Source organism: Myotis yumanensis, unplaced genomic scaffold (genome assembly GCF_028538775.1).
Source record: "Myotis yumanensis isolate MYYU_CA2020_CCGP unplaced genomic scaffold, mMyoYum1.0.hap1 SCAF_9, whole genome shotgun sequence".
Lineage (NCBI taxonomy): Eukaryota > Metazoa > Chordata > Mammalia > Chiroptera > Vespertilionidae > Myotis > Myotis yumanensis.
This window is the reverse complement of record NW_027223760.1, coordinates 26,121,445-26,143,826: the sequence shown is the minus strand read 5'-3', so window position 1 is coordinate 26,143,826 and position 22,382 is coordinate 26,121,445. Positions and strand designations below refer to the sequence as shown.

Here is a 22,382-nt window from a genome sequence, read left to right as displayed (position 1 = left end):
GCTCCAACACAGGGAACTTACGACTTTTCCCTGGCAAATGTAACCAGTGAAAAGACCTTTAGGTAGTGACATTTGAGTTTCACCAAAGAAACTGCCCAAGCGTCACTCAATATGCCTCATAACATGCTCTGAGCTTCATCATGCCTCCCTCTTACATATAAATAGTTAGCCAAGGATCACCAGACAGTCAAGGAAAGCCTACAACGTGGGAAAGATGGGAATCAAAACAAATAAAAAGAAAAAAGTATTGGAGGGAATAGGGGAACAAACTATTCAGGAAACAGTTTTTTAAAAATTATAATTAATACTAGAGGCCCGGTGCACAAAAATTTGTGCACTCGGGGGGGTCCCTCAGCCCGGCCTGTGCCCTCTCGCAGTCTGGGACCCCTCAGGGGATGTCCACCTGCTGGCTTAGGCCCACTGCCCGGGGGGATTGGGCCTAAGCTGGCAGTCAGACATCCCTCTGGCAGCCCGGGAGCCCTTGGGGGATGTCCACTTGCCAGTGGGGAGCAGGCCTAAGCTGCAGTTGGACATCCTTAGCGCTGCTGAGGAGGCAGGAGAGGCTCCCACCACCACCACTGCTGTACTGGCAGCCGTCAGCCTGGCTTGTGGCTGAGCAGAGCTCCCCCTGGGGGAGCACACTGACCACCAGGGGGCAGCTCCTGTATTGAGTGTCTGCCCCCCAGTGGTCAGTGTGACCAGTCATTCCCAGTCGTTCTGCTGTTAGGGTCAATTTGCATATTAGCCTTTTATTATATAGGATTCTTAGGAAAAACAAGAGAAGATATTATATCAAAGAACAGAATGAAAAATAACTCTTCAAAATTAAAAATATGATAGGAAAAAATCCAATACAAAGATGAAAAGATATCCTTGAATAAATATCAAAAGAATAAAACATTAAAAAAAAAGATATAGGTAAAAAGAAGATAAAAGAAAATGAGGGGATTGATCTAAGAAATCTAATACTTGTCAAACTGGAGTTGGTGGGTGTGGAGATGAAAAAAATGAAGTGAAAAAAGTATCAATAAAATAAAAGGTCCAGACCCAGCCTGTGTGGCTCAGTGGCTGAACCAGGAAGTGACAGTTCGATTCCCAGTCAGGGCACATGCCTGGGTTGTGGGCTCGACCCCCAGTGTGGGGCGAACAGGAGGTAGTTGATCAATGATTCTTTCGCATCACTGATGTTTCTATCTCTCTCTCCCTCTCCCACTCTCCCTTTCTCTCTGAAGTCAATAAAAATATATTTTAAAAACAATAGTAATAAAAGAACAAAAGAATGGGTTTTCAGATCAAAAGTTACACATAGTGTTCAAAACAATGAAGTAAAAACAAGACCCAAGCCAGGGCATATTATTCTGACATTTAAGAACACAAGGGATAAGGAGATAATTTTGTACAAGAATTCAAAGGTGGGGGATGAGAGGGAAGAAGACTCATACAAATGACTGTGAATCAGAATGCATATCAGGATTCAAGTTGTCACACAATAAACCTTATATGCACCTATCTCACCAAGCTGGTGAAGAATGTGCTCCATCAATACAAGAGAAAAAAGGAAGAAACCCAGGATCCAGGGAAGGGGATTGGGGGTGAATCAATGCAAATGGAAAGCAACAGGATTATTCAATCACTGACTCCAAGAAAAACAACAACAAAATTACACAAGCAAATATAGTATGCTGCCTAGATATAAATATTTATGTAGTTATAATAGAGTAGGCACTATTTAACCAAAAACTAGGATACAACTATATAGAGAGGTTGAGGAAAGAAGATGTGGTGGGCGGGGAAAAGAGTGGGAGGAGGACTATGTCCTCATCTTCCACAGCTGGAAGTTATGTAATATCTAAAACAGAAAAATAGTATAAACATTTTACTTAGAAATATAGAAATATCTGAAGGAAAAAAACTAAGAGTAAAAGTCAGTGCCTCCACAGTGTTGGAATTGGGACTAGGCTAGGATGAAGTAGGGCAGTGCTGGTTTTGATCAGCATTCCTGATTTTATTTGATTTTTAATGCCATTCTCGGATCCTCTTGGAGTTCTTGGTCTCTGGGTTAATAACACTAGCTATTAAATCTATTATATTTTAAAATCTTAGTGAAAATCTATTAGAATTTGATTTCTGATATTCTACTCCTATCACCTTGGTTCTATAAATCTCACCTTTTTCCTCTGTAATTGTTACTATGGAAACAGTTAAAAGTAAATTTTATATTATACAACACCAAACTAGGCTCTTGATCAAAAGAAATTTATAGAGTGTTAATAAATCTTGGCCAACTCTTTTCTATGTGGAAAAAGACCATTTCCAGCATTTCACACTAGGATGACACAGTGTAATCATCCTGCTTACTGTTGCTTACTGCATGAAGGGAAAATGAAAGGCAGGTAGCACTGGGGGAGGGCTCAGAAGGCATCAGGCTGTGTGGAAAATGAGCATCACCACAAGTATTCCCTAAACTGAGCTAGTTAACCAAAGCTGCAGACATAAGAAGCTATAAGAACTTTTAATGCTAAACTGCCCTGAGGGTTAAGTTTTTTTATTACAAAGTCACAGTTATGAAGACATGGTATTTTAAAAGTTGGGGGATGGGGGCAATACCAGTCAGCAATAAAAGGGAAGAAATATGAATCTCAAAAACATTATGCTGAGCAAAAGAAGCTGGGTGCAAAAGGGTACATACTGTATGAACTTCTAGAAAAGGCCAGAATAATTTACAGTGATCATTTCAAATCAGTAGCTGCTTGAAACAGGATGGGGGTGGGGGAGGCTATGACTGACTGCAAAGAGGCAGCAGGGAACTGGGGTGATGGTACACATTCAAGGGCATGTACAGTTTTCAAAACTCACTGAACTGTAGTCTAAAAATATTGCACTTCATTGTATGTAAATTATAGCTCAATAAATATGATTTTTTAAACAGAAAGGGGAGAAACAGGGCTATGTCCAAAAATGAATAAGATCTAAATTTGAGAAAGGTAACAAATTATATACATTTATCTCAAATGCCTGTTTTACTTTTATGAATGTGGTGTCAGCACTTGAAATCTATTTATCAGGACAATTAAAATTTAAAAGTATGTTACTCTGCTTCTTCCTTAGATAAATCCGTGAAGAGCCAAGCTGTTCAAATCATGACCTCAAAACCCAAGTAGAAATTCTACCTCAAACACAAGTTTCTTTTGCTTCCTGAGAATTTGAGTAACTTCACAATTGCTCCTCAACACCTGTTCAGCAATGGCAAGAATTTCAGTTTTAATATACAAGAACTGCAAGTCACACTAATTAGAAACTATTAGAAAAATAGAAAATAAGGAAAACAGGGCCCAGGAGGTTACTGGGAACAATGTATGAGACGATACAGATGGCTGAGTAGTTGAGATTTTTGCAAACCTGCCTTGGGAAAGATAGGGAGGAGGAAAACTACCTGGGCCTCTGAATAACACTGTGGTAGCATTTGTAAGACGAGTGGCAGAGACATCTGTAAGAAAGGCTGAGGGATATAGGCATGGGGGAGGTGGTGAAAAGCCATCACTTTTAAAAACCTTAAATCAGAAAAGCACTGAACTTGGATCAAGAATGAAGAGGGAGCCCTAACCAGTTTGGCTCAGTGGACAGAGCGTCGGCCTGTGGACTCAAGGGTCCCAGGTTCGATTCCAGTCAAGGGCATGTACCTTGGTTGCGGGCACATACCCAGTAGTGAGTGTGCAGGAGGCAGCTGATCGACGTTTCTCTCTCATCAATGTTTCTAACTCTCTATCCCTCTCCCTTCCTCTCTGTAAAAAATCAATAAAATATATTTAAAAAAAAAAAAAAAAAAGAATGAAGAGGGAAATGCTTCTGAATATGCATATTATCCTACTAGAGGCGCAGCACATGAAATCGTGCGAGACCCAGACCCACCGCGCCAACGGGACCCAGACCCCCACTACGCCGGCAGGACCCAGACCCCCGCTGCACCGCGAGACCCTCAATGCACCTCCTGGTTACCAGTCGTTTGGTCGTTACAGCCACTGGCCTTTTATAATATCCTATATAATAAAAGCCTAATATGCAAATCGACCAAACAGCTGAACGATCTGTTGCTAGGACACACACTGACCACCAGGGGGCAGACACTCAACACAGGAGCTGCCCCCAGCCTGCAGGCCCCAGGCTGGCCAAGGTGGGTGCCAGCAGGCGGCCCCCGATCACCCCGCCCGTCGCCCCACAGATCGGCCCTGATGGTCAGCCAGGCCTAGGGACCCTACCAGTGCAAGAGTTTCGTGCACCGGGCCTCTAGTGTATAATAAGTACAGCAAACATGCAAGCACCTCGCTGAAACTATAAACTAGAAATCTCCTAAAGCTCCCCACATGTAAGGGCTGGTAAGTAAAAATTAATATAACAAATTATTCTTAACTTTAAAAGCAAAAAGTATCAAGATGTCTTCTCTTTTTTATAGTAAAAGTAAATGTACATATTAGTATTTTCACGGGTATTTTCCTGATGTAAGTGTCCAGCCCATTTTCTCCAAAATCCTATAAAACAGGGGTGGGAACGTCAGGCCCATGGGCCATATAAGGCCCAAGAAATCATTTGGTGTGGCCCTGCCAAGGCATTAAGGGTGAATTAAATGTTTGACCAAATATAGCAGGCTAATTTTTAAGTTGATCATTCATTTTATATGGCCCGCTAATTATATTATAAATATCCAAGTGGCAGAAAAAAAGTTCCCCACCCTTGCTATACTAATAGAAAGTACCCACCCCTGCTATGGAAAGTACGTGGAAAGAATGAACTTCAGAAACACTGCTCACTATTCTCTTTAAAAGCCCTCTATAACTACAGAGCATTTTAAGATTACCTTCAAACTCATTCCCATGCTTTTGTTCTCTTGGTTTTTCAGCTACCATTCTAAGGTCTTAAATTCTCAGGGAGGCTCCACTCAACCTTTCCAAGGGCAATACTTAGCTCTTCAGTTGCAGAGTCTGGATACAATACACAAATACAGATTCTGTTCAACTTAATGGAAATGTTTCCTCGTAGTTCCTGCGACTGCATCAGTGCACTGCAGATTACTGCCTAGATCTTAAACTATAGCATCTCATTGTTGTCCTCTGCTTAGCATGTCCACTTCTAGGCTTTTTTCCCTTTCTCATACAAGCAGCTAGGATTTTCCATCTTATATTAGGGTTGTAAATATATTGCTACCAAAACCATGTTGTTCTACTGTGACTTTAATTAAAGTTATTCCTCAGTCTAATTCTACCTTTCAAGGTATCTTTCATATAAAAGTCACAAAATTATTTAGTTAAATGTCAACGAATGAACATTGCATTATTCGACGATTAAGCCCTAACAACTTCACTTGAATAATCACCTATAGTTATTTCCAATTACAAACAAGAAAGATGAGTTAAGAGCTTGATCTAACAGCAACAAGGCAGCCAAAACTGGGATGAAATGTGAAGTGTTTGTGCACATGTCACAATAGAGACAAGCATCTGTGTTTTCCGTCAGCTTACCTGCTCCTGTGATAAGCACCGGATGAACTACTTAGTATCTTTAAAGAAATCTAATATCATCTCCTCCACCTAGTACACCAAGGAGGAAATACTCAAATGCCAACAATCATCACCTCTCTGGTCTGAGTCCTCAACTTGTATCTACCATATTCATCCATTTTGGTGCTACTGCTACAATTGTCATACATGAGAAACTGGCAGAACCTATGGACCCTGAAGTTTTCTAATGCAATAATCTCTCATTTTGACCAGTTTTGCAATATACTCAACTGTAATAGGATTGCCCAAGTACTTTTGTTTATTATACACATTTCTTGACCTGATCCATCAGACATGGTATTCTATTTGCACATATTTTAAATCTAGAATAAAATTCCAAAAGGACCTGACTGATGTAAAAAAATTGGACTATCTGGGAAGACAGTCCAAATCTGTCAGCTCATATCATCCTCCAGGACACAGATTCTACCAATACAAAATAAATCTGTACATGAAACTATTATCAAAATTGGAAAGTAAACAGGTCTGTGTTCTCAAGCTTTTAATGCTAACAAGACATGGCTATGAACATCTTCACCTGACTTGGTCCCCACTCAAAGCTATTCTCAGTATAACAGCTAGTGGCCTTTTTAAAATATCAGTCACATCATGTCATTGCTATGCTCAAAGCCTTACAATAGTTTCCCAACATACCCAAAGTTAAAACCAAGGTCTTCACAGGGACCAAGGAGATGCATGACCTGGCCCATCCACACCCCTCCCACCAGCTCTCATCTCTCTCCAGCCCCATTGGCCTCTAACCTCTTCCCCAAAATTCCAGTCATGTTCCTCCTCCGGGAAACTTTTATATCTGCCACTCCTCCTTCCTGTGGCGCTTTCCTGACTCACCTCCTTCAGGGCTGGCTCAGATGGAAGCCTTCTCCAACCAACCTTTTTAAAACAGCAGCTCCCTATTCTCCCTCCCTTGCCATTTTTTGGCACATCACTTCCTAATATGTTTTACCATATTCTATTTATTTATTAATGTACAGTCTTCTCCCCTGACTAGAATGCAAACTCCATGAGGACAAGATTTTTATCTGTTTTATTCACTTCTACCCCAGAGCCCAGATAATGCCCAGCACAAAACAGACATTTAATATACAGAGGCAGTGTTGTTAAGTAGCATCATTTGTTTGTTTTCCTATCTCCTCCCATTAGCATGTAAGCTCCATGAGGATGGGGACTGGTGTTTACCACTGTTAGGACCTAAAACAGAACCAGACATGACAGACTGTCAAATCTCAAAGCCAAGGCAGGGAGCGGGGGCAGAATAGATTAACTAAAGAATTTGGTTGACACAGACAATAGTGCAGTGAAGGCCTGGGGGGAGGGAGAGAGCAGGTGCAGGGTAGAGGGGGAGTCAATGGTGGGCTGGGAGAGGTGAGTGGGGGGAAAAGGAGACATATGTAATACTTTCAACAATAAAGACTTTTTTTAAAAAAAGGACAAGTCTTTAAATGAAAAAGAAATGACAGGGAAACATTGGTGAGGAAACATCAATGTTTCCATGGTGATAAGAAATGCCCTTTCACAGTACAAAATTGTCAGATTATAAAATGAAAATAAGTTCACTTTCATTTTTTCCCAACATGTTTCTTCTCCCATTTATCAATTATTAAAGACTTTCTGAAAAGAGCTTTAGCCCTTTCTTGCTCTTTCTTTCCAGTATTGAGGCTAATTCATAACACAGAATTATGTGACTTTCTTTTTCTTGACAACTGATATAATACACACAACATTTTCTCTCTTGGTTTTCTTTTGCCTCAAACTCCACCATACCTAAAAAAGAGGATGGCTGGTATGGGTCAGTTGGTTGGGCATCATCCCATGTACCAGAAGGTTGCCGATTTGATATTATTGGGTCAAAATGGACTACAGTTTATTTTAAATCTAGAGCAACTGATCTATACCTTTACCTAGTTTCACAGATAAATCCACAGGACGATCTCACCGCTTGTAAAGGCCAAGAATTACAGTATTCCTTTCGAAAATACCCAGTTAATTTTAAAATATAAAGAGGTCATCATATTGCTTCAAAGGGCTTACTGATTTGGCAACTCTACTCTTAGAGGCTGAAACATACAAACACCAGTCTTAGAAGAATAGTTTATGCATCTGCTTACAAAAGCATGATATAAGGTCTAGAAGACAGGGAAGAAAACCTGTGAGAATGCCGTGAGCTCAGCTACAATTGAGCAGGTAGAGTCCAGAGAGTCCCCACCTCAATCAACTGGCACAGAGCAGTACATTTCAAATGGTTTTTCTCAGCCCTCAGCCCACAGAGGTGCTTAGAGGCAGCCACCAACTATGGAAGAGTTGACCAAGCCTGAGCTCCAGACCTTTCACACCCACATTAAAAAGAGAGCACCACCTCCCTGAATGTTTGTATGCTGGAGTTCTGGCAAATATCTCATTTTAAAAATGTCTGAAAACCAGCAGCAAGGGCTTAGAGTTAGGGAGACGCAAGTTCAAATTCTAGATTTGTTCAAATAGGAATATACACCACCATGCCTAGCAAGGAATCAGTGCTCAATACGTGGTAGAAATGATTATCCATCAATGAGTAGTAGTAAGAGGTATTAAAGGAGTGACCCTTAAAATACACAACCAAGAACCACATAACTATAATGTGACAACACACAACATTTAGTTATCAGTTTACTCCTTAGCCCAGTGGTTCTCAACCTTCCTAGTGCCGCGACCCTTTAATACAGTTCCTCATGTTGTGGTGACCCCCAATTTCATTGTTACAAATTGAACATAATTAAAGCATAGTGATTAACCACAAAAACAATATGTAATTATATATGTGTTTTCCGATGGTCTTAGGCGACCCCTGTGAAAGGGTCATTCGACCCCCAAAGGGGTCGAGACCCACAGGTTGAAAACCGATGCCTTAGCCAAACATAAAATTACCCCTTATGACCCCACTCTATCCCTTAGGTACTAGAGACATGGTACCCAGGAACCCCAAGAGTTTTTCATGCACCTACTACAAAAGGAAGGAGGTGGGGAAGGAGAGGTGGAGGAAAGAAGAAAAGGGGCAGAAGGAGGGAAGAGAGAAGGGAGGAAAACAAAAGGGAGAAAAAGAGTGAAAGAAAGAGTAAAAAAAAAAACTTCCAAAATATGAAAAGAAAATTACAAAACAGAAATTGATACATACTTGTCACTACTAAGAATTATATTAGAGAATTTTGGTATTCATAAATATTTCTTATATGCTTAAATAATTTATGTTAGATTTTCTTCACAAACATGACAAAGAATGTACAATGACTGCAGAGAAATCACAACCAACTTCAAATTAGGTGACATACTCAAAGGTAAAATTTTTTTAAAAAATAAGTCAACCGCTACAACACATACACACACACACACACACACACACACACACACACTCAATGTGTGATATGAGCACATTAAATACATTTGATACTCTGTGATGGGAGCCTCAAATAGTACGAGGCCCTAGCCAGTGATGGCGAACCTCTGACACGCGTGTTAGAGGTGACACGCGAACTCATTTTTTTGGTTGATTTTTCTTTGTTAAATGGCATTTAAATATATAAAATAAATATCAAAAATATAAGTCTTTGTTTTACTATGGTTGCAAATATCAAAAAATTCCTATATGTGACACGGCACCAGAGTTAAGTTAGGGTTTTTCAAAATGCTGACACGCCGAGCTCAAAAGGTTCGCCATCCCTGACATAGGAGAAGGAAGAAGCAAATCCCAGATGCCCACTGTGACCCTCTGGCTTTCCAGCATATGCATCTCATAACTCCTGAAAGCACCTTTAGGAATCACTGGAACCCCAGGAACCCCAAGGTTAAGGCCATGGGCCACTACACAGCTCCTCTCCTCCAGCTATAACACCTGGACAAATGGGAAGGTGCTGCAATCACCAGACAAGAGGAAAGGAGGCTCACCTGCTTTATTTTATTTCGGGAGTTGGTGATGCGCTCTGTGATGCTCTGGTATGTGCGGATAGCTGTCGTCAATTCTGTATAGTGCTGCACAATCAGTTCATCCAGGTCACGATCACATTTCTCATAGGCTTCTTCAAGGCGACCCTTCTCATTTTCTCTGTCTTCAACATCATCACTGGTAGACAGCGTTCTGATAAAGACAGAGAATATATCAAGCTGAGTCAAACGTAAAGCAAAAAGGAAAAAAGTACAGCATAGGAAATATAGTCAATAGCATTGTAATAACCATGTATGGTGCCACATGGGTACTGGAAATATTGGGAGAACACTGTATAAAGTATATGACTGTCAAACCACTTATGTTGTTCACCTGAAACTAACACAAAATAATATTGCATATAAGCTGTAATTGGAAGAAAAAAAGAAAAGACCAATTAGTCAATAAGCTAGCCCATTCATCCCACTAACTAGGAAATGAAACAATTTCCTAAAAGAAAATAGGAAACCACCTATGTAGTAAATTCCAATGTTCCTGTCTAAATGGATTTGCTGGTTGCCTATCCAAGGGGCCTTCCGTTCAGGTTTTCCTTGGCATGCCAACTGTAATCAGATAATAGGCGGCATGAACTCTGCAAGACCCTGGGCAGGTCTTGATTTGTTTGAATGTATCCTGGTAATTCCATTTCCCTTCCCAGTGACAAGTTGGGCCACTGAGACTAAGGACTTCTAGGTATAGTTTACTTGCAAGTAAGATTAAGGAAGCAGGCCCCTTTTCCCAACACTGAATACTCTGACACAAAGCTGAGATACTCAAATAATTCAGCCATCTTACAACCATGGACGGAAAGCTCAGACAAATGCCAAACTACTGCTATGACGTCTTTGGCCACCAAAGCAGACAACCCTGCAGCTGCCTGGCCTCAGGACTTCTTGCTAGAGGAGATGATAATTACCCACTGTTTAGGTCACTTTCAGCTGGTCGACTTTTACATAGAGCTGAAAGTGTCCTAACTGGTAAATTCACTCATACACTGAGAAGCCACCTTCCAAATAGCTTTTCTTTAATCCTCACTCGAGGATAAGTTCTTATTGATTTTAGAGACAGAGAAACATAAATGGGCTGCCTCCTGTACCCACCCTGAATGGGGATCAAAAACCCACACCTGGGCATATGCCCTGACGGGGAATTAAACCTGCAACACTTTGGTGCTTGAGACAATGCTCCAACCAACTAAGCCACACCAGCAAGGGCCCAAATAGCTTATTTAAATGACCTCAATTTGGTACAGAACCCCCAGTGGCCTGGAAATAAGGTCATATTAATTCTAAAATCTGTTAGGACAGCAATAATAGGAGCTACACTACAAGGTAGTCCCTGAATGTGCTATTCTTCCATCAGCACTAACAAGATTGATATGAATCAACAATAACCAGGGGATGAGATAGATACACTTATTAAAAATCTTTCAATAACTTTACTTTGATACATGGGCCACAGACCTTTGTTTCCTCTATTATTTTTCTTGGATAATTTTTTTTTAATTTAGTGTTATAATCAGCAACAAAGAAACCTTTTCCTCTTATCTGTTGGCTGTGGTAATTTAGAGTTTCATTAAATTCCCTCAGATTTGTCAGCCTATACATTCAGCATAATTTATTTCATTTATCTTTTTTTAATTTAGGGAGGGGTATTTTAGGCTCTCAATGATGGATGCAATCAATTATAAGTCCATCATTAGAACTGCTTTCAGAGATGGTCTGTCAGCAAATCAATCACATATCCACTCCTAGATATTTGCAAGCAAAATACTGTACAACAGACTTCTCCAAACTGTCACTTAGACCAAAAGATCTTAATTCACGTGCCACATAATACATAAAACTTGTTTTTCAATTCAGAGGGAGATTCAGCAGGCCAGTCTTTGACTTCAACCTAACCTCCTGAAACAATTTTGTAAATGTGTTACGGATGCCAAGAGATCTGATCTAGCATGAAATTGGGAGTGGGGGGGAGAGTGTAAGGAAGGAAAAAGGTGATGCCTCTAAGGAATGTGGGGTCCACTCAGGAAATCAACACCCTGTGAACCCCAAGACTTAAAGGAAGGCCTTTCCCATGCCAGGTCTGTGTCCTCTGTCAGCTGGTGATCCTACACCACACTTACCAAGGTTACTTTCAGGTAGAGAAGACCATGCAAGTGTTTGACTAATAAATAAATCATAGCGGAGAATTTAGGGAGAATTTGGTTCCAAAGAAAGAGCAACCAAAATCACTTGCATTATTTGGGGGTAGCTAAGGATGTCTTCCTGTTGCTTCTATGATATATAACTTTGCTCTTTAAATCTGAAACCTTCCAGGCTGTTAATCAAAAGTAAAGCACAATCAGAAAATGCCTTCAATTTATCAATTGTCCCAAGAAGAAGATCCCTAGATATTTAACTCTATGTTTCCCCTGGGAACAGCCAACAGCCACAGAGTTTTCAGAGCCACACCGCTGTGCATGACTTCCTCACCACCACCGTTTGTGGAAGGAAACATGCCAGACATTTCACACTGTTTACATTAAGCAGCAGCATAACCACTAAGGAAAATGTCAGGCCCCGAGAGGACCTCATCCTGGGCATCAGCTGTCCCTGCGACACATCACTGGAGCATTAGGAGTTATTTAGGAAAATCAAAGAGTTACTAAAGTAAAGATTGAAAAGTAAATTGGTCTGTCGGGGGTTTCAGCTATTTTCATTTTTAGAGAAAATATTTATGTAAGGAAAACAGCCTGTGCCAGGGTTGCCCCACATTGGAAATTCTCTCTCTTGATGTAAACTGGGCTGAATGACTTTTTTCCTTTAGTAAAAAGTACTTATATTGGAGAACTCTGAAAGTACAAACTATTTTTAAAAATTTAATTAAAGGAAAGGAAGGCAGCAAGGATAAAAAATAATAATGATGGCCGCTAATATTTAGAGAGGCTTAGTGGCTGCCAGGAAGCAGCTGTGCTGTAGACTTGATAGAATGTATGTTTAATCTTCACACAGCCCTGGAGTGGGCCCTATGACTATCCTCCCTCCCCTTTTTACAGATGTAGTAGCTGAGATGTGAAGAGGTTTGCCCCACCTCATACAATAAGGGAAGAAACAGGACAGGGATTCAAAACCCAGGTAGATCTGTTTTCTAATTATGCTCCTAACTCCTACGGGAGTCATGAGCTCTGGAGTCAAACTGCCTGGGTTGGAATCCACCACTTACTGCCCCTGCGACCTTAGTAATCCTATCCCATTTACTAATCTATAAAAAGGAGATGGTAAGTACACCTTCCTTATAGGGTTATTGGTTAGAATTAAATGAGATCAAACAAGGCGTGGCATATCATTAGAACTCAACAATGTCGGTTGCTGTTGCTAGGTACCATAGGTATAGCAGCAGTAGTACTGGTAGTGGTAGGAGAAGCAGTAAAGGCAGTAGCATTTTTCCACAATGTAATGGGAAGAACATCCTTTGGAAACACAGGTTCAAATTTCATGCCCCCAAGCACTAGATCCGTGGTCAGCAAACTGTGGCTCGAGAGCCACATGGGGCTCTTTGGCCCCCCGAGTGTGGCTCTTCCTTAGCCAGCGATGGCGAACCTATGACACACGTGTCAGAGGTGACACTCGAACTCATTTTTTTTGGTTGATTTTTCTTTGTTAAATGGCATTTAAATATATAAAATAAATATCAAAAATATAAGTCTTTGTTTTACTATGGTTGCAAATATCAAAAAATTTCTATATGTGACATGGCACCAGAGTTAAGTTAGGGTTTTTCAAAATGCTGACACAAACTCAAAAGTTTCGCCATCACTGTCCTAAGCCTTAGGAGTACTCTAAGTTAATAACAATGTACCTACCTATATAGTTTAAGTCTAAAAAATTTGGCTCTCAAAAGAAATTTCAGTCATTGTACTGTTTTTATTTGGCTCTGTTGACTAATGAGTTTGCCGACCACTGCACTAGATCATTTGGCACCGGGCATGAGATCTGACCTCTGATTCTCACTTCATTCTTCCTTAATGTCAAGAACTGTGAGGAGCCTGAGATTTTTATCCTACTTACAAGTTAACAGCTAGCCTGCCACGGTTTTATGGATTCTGGTAGAAGACACAAAACTCCTGGGTCAGACTAAGGACTTTATTAGTCACAGCACAGCAAGTAGCATGAGCACCAGCACATTTGTTCAGTGCCCGTTCCCCTAAGTCCCATGGGGTTGACGCCCAAAAGGATGCCTGCACACACTGTGAACTACTGGAGAGAACCCTGAGCTTAGAAAGCCGAATCTTTCATACTGGACAGGAAACATGCCTGCCCTCTGCTCTAGAAGACAAGATTCTATCTTCCAAGGATGCCTTTTAGCAAACACCCTGACAAGACAGGCTAAAACAAAGGGCACTCAGTGCTATGCTCAAAAGAACTCCCCAAACACAACACTCCCAAGGAGAACTGTCCCCCATGATGAAACGTAATTCATTGGGTTTCTCCAAGGAGTCCATGATGTCAAGTAAATACAAATTCATTTCCAACCTCTGTTTTCATGTCAACAAAATAAGACCAGAAATACAATGTCTCACACAATGAATATTTGCAAAATGAATGAATGATAGACCGTCAGAACAGACTAATTCCAGGGAGAAAGTTCCTAGGCATGTTACCAACACCCAGCAAATTTCAGTGTGAAGTCATCTTCCTTTAAGCCAGTTACCTGATCTGAGCTGACAGCAGGGTAAAAGAGAACACTGTCATCTAGGCCAGCGGTCACCAATCTTTTGGACCTCACGAACCACCAGTGGTCTGCGGACCACCAGTTGGTGACAGCTGATCTAGGCCACCCTACAGCCAAGCCAGGAGGCCTCCTAAGCCTCCATGTGATGGAGAGCTCACTAACTTACAAAGCAATTCAGTGCAATTTTCAATGCCTCTCCTTATTACAAAGCCTTTCGTTAAAATAAAATAAATAAGATAAAAACAAAAGAAGCCTCCTCATAATGTCTACCCATCTACCTTTCCCAGTAACTCAAAATAAATCTATTCCTTCTTCCCTAAAAGTTCTCTTTAAATGGTAAAGGCCTCTCAGTACTCCCTTCGTCCTTAGATTAAAAACACCTCCAATTTCCTCAACTGTTTCTTCCACAACACGGAAGCCCACCATCCTGCTTGCTTCCCTCTGAGGTCCCCTCAACAGCGGCTACCACTCACACAAAACCCACTCCATGCCTGGCAGTCATCTAAGTGGTCGACACATAATAATTCATTTATTCCTGACAACAATTACGAGGGAGGTGCCATTATTACCACTCTTTCTACCAATGAAGAGACTGCGTGGTTTGCCAGGCCCAGAGCTTTTCAGTAGCAGCTGGGCAGTCTGCTTCTTCAAAGCCTCCCTGTCCTGCCTCCGAAGATGAGCTACTCAGCACTGAACACAACATACCCTCAATATGGTGTGGCCAGTCAGTCCAACAGGAAGAGATTCCATAGCCCACCATCTGGGCACTAGCCTAAAACTACACTGCATTTTTTATCGAGTCCAAAAATTATCCAAGATCCCTTTGATGTTGAGTGCTAACAAAGCAGCTCTCACTCACCCTCTACTTGGAAAAGTTTAAAACTAAGTACACAAATATACTACATTTTGGGAAGAGGAGGTGAAACTGAGGCACAGGATATAAATGGAGTGTCCATTACACAACAGGCCATGCGGTGGCTACCTTGTACACATAATCTAAGGCAATCCTCAAGACAGTGTGGTGAGATAATATCCCCACCCTTTTCACAGATAACAAGCAGAGGAACAGAGAGGCAAAGTAACTTGCATACATGTACATAGCTAGTAATATCAGATTTGGAATGAAAACTAAGTACACTTGATGGCAAAGGCCACACCCTTTCCACTATAATGTTACAAAATCCTACTCGTCCTGCCTCAGCTCTGGAGCTGCGGACTGCACCATAATCAGTCAAGAGAAGAGCTGACAGCTGAAGATGTAAAAAGAGCACTAAGCAGCAGTTTCAGTGGTAACATCACATCTGGACAAGAGGGTTTAAAATGCATGAGCTAAAAGACATGAGCAGAGAACAAACAGTTTAAGGTTGCCACCCCAAGATGCATTCAGGTTACAGAATCATCCTTTTTTATTAAGTTTATTGGGGTGACATTAGTTAATAAGATCATATAAGTTTCAAGGGTACATGTTATGATACATGATCTGTATATTGCACTGTGTTCCCACCACCCAAAGTCAAATCATCTTCCATCACCATATATTTGGCCCCCTTTACCCTTTACTATCCTCCCACCCCCTTCCCTCTGGTAACCACCGTACTGTCGTCTGTGTCTCTGAGTTTTTGTTTTATATCCTGCATATGAGTGAAATCATATGTTTCTTGGCTTTTTCAGACTGACTTATTTCGCTTAGCAGAATATTCTCAAGGTCCATCCATGTAGCAAGTGGCAACATTTCATCTTTTCTTACAGCTGAGTAGCATTCCATAGCCTCTGTATTTCAGGGTAGCTGCTCAAGTGTTTTGAAAGGAAAATAACTAGTCACCATCACTGGCTCCTTCTATGGAGCAATTTTGCTTTCACTTTGGACTTAATAAAGTAGTGAAATGCAGGCAGGACAAAGTACACAAAAGTTGATATTACTCTTTAAAAAGACAAAAGGAAGATTACATAAAAGAAAAAGCACACCTATGAAAATAAGGTTAGCCACCCAAAGGTAACCCATCACTCAAGAGCAGCAGTTCTCAACATGCGGGTCGAAACCCCTTTGGGGGTCGAACGACCCTTTCACAGGGGTCGCCTAAGACCATCAGAAAACACATATTGAATATATAATTACATATTGTTTTTGTGATTAATCACTATGCTTTAATTATGTTCAATTTGTAACAATGAAAATACATCCTGCATATCAGATATTTACATTACGAGTCATAACAGTAGCAAAATTACAGTTATGAAGTAGCAACGAAAACAATTTTATGGTTGGGGGTCACCACAACATGAGGAACTGTGTATTAAGGGGTCGCGGCATTAGGAAGGTTGAGAACCACTGCTCAAGAGGAACAGTAACCTTCAATCAAAGACAGAAGAAGAGGATGCAAAAAGAAAGAAGACAGATCTGGAATACTACCATTAGTGTATTTCTACAGAAATAGTTCTTACCACTCTCATCAGATATGGCAAACATGAGGTGTCTGCAACTTCCAAGCTCTTTGACCTTGGAAACGCACTAACTTCTCTGGATCTGTTTCTTTCCTTGTCAAAGAGACAAGTTAATAAGAGTACCTGCCTCACCAGGTGGTGGTAAAGAGAAGTGTGTAATGGGCTTTGTAAAATATAAAGTGCAATTGAAGTGTGGACTTATCCATCATTAGGAACAAAGTCAGTCACCTGTGAATCACAACGCTGTTAGCCCAAATTCCTTAACACCTCCCCCACTCGAAAGCGCTGAGATATTTATTTAGGTCCGAGGTCAGACCTTTCTCTGTATTCTTAGTGCTGGGTGCACTAAGTGCTTAGGAAAAGCTAACCAACGAGCAGCAGCCAGATGCAAGAGCTGAAGGAGGCACAGAAAGCAGTTCCCTGGGCCAGGAAACAACTGCAGCCAAATTATCTCCCACGACGTAATGCCTGTTCAAAAATGTCTAAGAGCCCTGACCCGTTTGGCTCAGTGGATAGAGCATCGGCCTGCGGACTCAAGGGTCCCGGGCTCGATTCTGGTCAAGGGCATGTACCTTGGTTGCGGGCACATCCCCAGTGGGGGGCGTGCAGGAGGCAGCTGATTGATGTTTCTCTCTCATCGATGTTTCTAGCTCTCTATCCCTCTCCCTTCCTCCAGGAATAATAAAGAGTAACAAAACAATGAAAATCCCTTCAAGCACCTCAGAAAAACCAAGTAAGGCTCCACATATCCCAAAATCACTTATCAGGAAGTTGAGCACAATCAAGCACAAGAATCCAGTTTCCTCAATCCATCCCCATTCTGGTAAGTACGAAATGGGCCTCCCAGCAACAAAGTGGATGTCACTGAGCCCTCGCACTTCTCCTTCATCAAACACCGAGCCCCTCAATCAGTGCTACCTCCTCTCACATTAGGACCATTCTAACTACTTTTTAATTGCATAACGGAAATAGTAATAAACAAGGAGTCATCTTTATTTCCAAAATATTCTAACATTATCATAAAAGTAAAAACTAAGAATTTTAAAACTCTCAACAAATACTCAAAAGTTAACTAGTTCCGGAACTTCACTCCAGGTAGGACAAAAATTAACTATTGATTTTTACTGACCAATTAGCTCATTGATCTTTCTGGAGCATAATATTTCTTTTTGCTACTGATGCCAACACAAGAAAAAAGAGTCTAGAGCTGACACGATTCTTCAAAATGTTATCCTATTTTCTGTCCAAACTGCTTTTTACCAGGAGGTATTAGGTTACACTATTAGGTCTAGTTAGCCCTTATCTCAAAGGGTGAGCATCAGATTTTCTTTCCCTCTAAAGTGCCAAACAGCCAACCTAAGAAATTCCTGACAGCAACAAATACGTACCCTATCAGCAGGGAACTGAAGGCAGTGCCAAGTCTGAGTTGAGTGAAAGCAGGAACTGAAGAGGAGGAAAAGAGATTGCTATGAATCTAAACACTAACCAAACTAGCTGAGAAGGAGGTCTTTAAAGATACAGTGGGGCCTTGACTTACAAGCTCCCGACTAACGAGTTTTTTGAGATACCAGCTGTCTCTCAGCCAATTTTTTGCATTGAGTTGATAGAGTAATTTGAGTTAACGAGCTCCTTAACGAGCTCGGTCGAATTAAACTCCTAAGTCAAGGCCTCACTGTACTTTCTACTAAGCAAAGCACTCTGTGTATGATAGGCAGTCTATTAATGCTTCCGTTTGTTATAAAAATAACAAACCCTCATAATTCTAAGTTAGCGGTAAAAAAATCACACATTAAAGAAATGTTTGAGATGTGTACCACTATAAAATCACACTAGATATGGCTTCACTCAAAGCATAACCAAATCTACATTACACTTTTTTTTAATTTATTGGTTTGAGAGCGAGAAATACCAATTTGTTGTTCTACTTATTTTTTTTAATTATTATTTTTTAAATATTATTTTCATTGATCTCAGAGAGGGAGAGAGAGATAGAAACATCAATGATGAGATAGAATCATTGATCAGCTGCCTCCTGCACACCCCCCACTAGGGATCGAGCCCGCAACCCAGGCATGTGCCCTTGGCCGGAATCAAACCTGGGACCCTTCAGTCCACAGGCTGACACTCTACCCACTGAGCCAACCGGGCCAGGGCTACATTACACTTTTTATTTTATTTTTTAATTATTGTATTGATTTTTGCAGAGAGGAAGGGAGAGGGATAGAGAGTTAGAAATATCGATGAGAGAGAAACATCGATCAGCTGCCTCCTGCACACTCCCCACTGGGGATGTGCCTGCAACCAAGGTACATGCCCTTGACCGGAATCAAACCTGGGACCCTTGAGTCCGCAGGCCGACACTCTATCCACTGAGCCAAACCGGTTAGGGCTACATTGCACTTTTTAATCGATTTTATTATATTCAATTATACATTGCAATTGCTTGTTTCCTAATTGCCTTATTAGAGCTCAAAAAATACAAGATAATCCCATCCCAATTGATAGCAATTCACGATGACAAACAAGTCCCTCTGAAAAAGTTTTCTGAGGCATAAAAACAACATCCCTTAATTCAGTACAAAGATTCATTTACTACCAAGTGACAGGAAGCAATTTCTGCTTTAAAGTCAATTGAAAACTCACTGGTGTCTTGCTTCAGACAGCACTTAGGGCCAATTACTACACCAAACACATGCAGTTTTTCAATATTTCAATTAACTCGGTTATTCAAAACACTTCTGGGGACCAAAAGCTATAAATCTTGTAGCCAACAGAGAAGACCATTATCTAAAATTAAGTAAAATCACTCCCACTAACACATAAAACTGAGTCCAGGGTTGACAAAGTCAAGTTAAAATCTACCCCCTACTCTTACTGACTCTCTTGCATGTTAAGCCCCACCTCCTGCGTAAAGTTTTGTCCACAGTGATCTTACTTTTCACCTCCAGTGGAATGTTTTTGTTACAGCATTTGTTCATTTTCAGGGTGTATGCTGTTGCCTAATGTGGAGTTTCTGGTGAGTTCCTCCGAAATGATGTTTTGTAAGATATTAATGGGTGTAATTTGGTCATGTTTGGAAATTCTGGATTACACAAATTGAAGGGTTGTTAACCGCAGACATCCAGGAGACTTGAATATGATAATGTGCAAGGTGCCTCTGGGAGGGAGGTTGTCAGAGTAGGGGCTGGGTGGACAAGTCATGAAGATACATTATTTAGCATTTCTGCAATTTATTAATCTACAGAACCCCACTCTCTTCCCTTTCCCCGCCACATAACATATATAACACACATACACACAATTTTATCAAAATTTTCAAACACGTACAAAAATTAAGACACTTGTCGAAAAAGCCCAGCTTCAATAACTAAACACATTCCAATCTTGCTTCATCTTTCACTGACTCAACCTTCTTCCCAATTACTTTGAAGCAAATCCTAGGCACATCTTTGTTATTGGTATGTATTTCAGTGTGTATTGCTTTAAAATAATCTTTTTTAAGAAACAAAGCTACAATGCCAGTACCTCAGCTTTTTTTAAACAGTGAAATGCTAATTGGTTTTTTAAAGTGTATTTGAATCACCTGGAAATCCAGGCAGATTCTAGTGGGTCAGGTGATGATTGAAATCCTGTATTTCTAAAAAGCTCTTAAGTTATATTTTGAGTAAAAATAATGTCTCCCATACCACAATGACAGGCACCAAGTTTTAAATAGAAAATCACCTTTTGAATCATGTACCACTTTATTTTCTGCAGCAGCTTTATTAAAATTTTTAAAGAAAAGGTTCTCCTAAGGATCTTAACATTTTCTTACCACGTAAAATGGTACCCAACAATTTTTCATTATAACTTCCTGCTAAATGGTGAGTTGCCATGTTTTTTCAAGGTGAAATTCCCTACAAATAAAGGACTAATACTACAAAGACCAGGATCATAACTCATTTCATGGCTTGCAAGCAAGTACAGAGAAAGGAAGGAACAGAGAAGCGCACAGGGAGCAGGCTCCTCACTGCAAACTGGAAAATGCAAGCACAGGTTGCAACCATCCGAACGCAAGCAAAAGAGACAAAGTATGATGGCACCCAAAGAAACCCCATTTACCAGCTCCGTAACTGTGAGGCCTCGGTCTCACAATTAACAATACTATCACAGTCACTAAATAAGCAACACAGACAAGAACTATATTCTTAAAAATAAAGAAATGCATAAACAGATATATAAGAATTCTAAAGCATTTGTAAAAGTTCTGAAGGAAAAGTTCCGGAAAAAGTACTATATGAATCAAAGGTATTTAGCTGTTTAATTAAATACACCGCAAATTACTGAAAAGTCAGAAAGACCAACTAGTGCCAAGATACCTAGTTCATTTTCATGCCAAAACTGTATATACACATCTGAGTACCTTATTCTTCCTCTCTGAGCATATGCAAATCATCTGAAATGACTTACAAAAAACAAAACAGGTTCAAAATTGGACATTAAGGCAGTTAGAGCTTGCAGGGCAGAGCTGTGGAGAGGAGAGAGCTCCCCGCAGCACTGGGAGGTGCGTAGGGGGTCTTTCTCCATTCTTCAGCGAGGTATCATCAGCGCAAGCGCGAGAGGAAACCACTCAAGGCCAGGAAAAGAACCACCTGAGAGGATTAATGGGAACAATTATCTGAAATCATGCCCAGCCAGAGTGAGAACTCTCATCATTCACAGAGCACTGGGAGGAGCACTCAAAAGGATTTTGCCATCTTGGTGAGAAAAAATTGGCCCTAGACTAAATGTTGCTCTGTTCCCAATTAGAGAAATTTAAAACAAGACCTGAAAAGACCCCATTGTTCCCAAGTAACTTAACCACATCCCAGAAAAAAACCTCAGGAATATTTATAGGAAAATAAAGACATCCAATATCAGTACCTACCAAGGTAAAATTTAGAATATCTACCATCCAAAAAGTAGAAGGAAGGTGGGGAACATCATTCAACTAAAACTAACCCAAAAATAAAACAGATGATAAAATTAGTACATGAGAACATTAAAACATTTATGATACCTGTATCCCATATGTTCAAGAAACTATAGGAAAGAGCAAACATGTAAGCAGACATTAAACATATTAAAACACACACACCCAAATCAAACTTCTAGAGATCAATACTACAAACCATTACAAAATTGCATTACATGGATTTAACAAATTAGGAACTGTAGAAAAGATTAGTGAATGTGAACACACAACAATACAAACTATACAGAAGAAAATGCCAAGAAAAAAAGAATGGGGAAAAAATGAACCTCAGCATTCAGTGAGCTGTGGGACAACTTGCAGTGGCTTAAAACAATAGAAATAAATCTGACAAACAATGTAAGACTTATACATTGAAACCTATTTTTTAAAAACTGCTGAGAGAAATTAAAGAAAAATTAAATGGAGGGATATACCCTGTTCATGGATCAGAAGACTCAATACAGTTAAGATGTCAATTCTCCCATGTTAACCTGTACATTCAATGCAACCCCAACCAAAATCCCATCAGGTTTTATTGTAGAAATTGAGTACCTAGTTCTAAAATTGATACAGAAATACAAAGGACCTAGGACAGCCAAAACAACTTTTAAAAAGTAGGATACAGTTGGAGAGCTTACACCATGCATCTTCACAATTTATAAAAGCAGTAATCAAGACTGGTATTGTCATCAAGATAAGAAGATGAATGGAA

At 40.4% G+C, this 22,382-nt stretch overlaps 1 protein-coding gene across 1 annotated transcript in view; it reads right to left on the bottom strand.

Moving 5' to 3' along the window:
- The window catches only part of EXOC4 (exocyst complex component 4), a 755,478-nt gene that overhangs the window by 723,098 nt on the left and 9,998 nt on the right, over positions 1–22,382 (bottom strand). Inside the window, exon 2 of the mRNA XM_070423919.1 lies at positions 9,486–9,675. Within this exon, the coding sequence (XP_070280020.1) occupies positions 9,486–9,675 (190 nt within the window). The remainder of the gene's footprint in view (positions 1–9,485; positions 9,676–22,382) is intronic.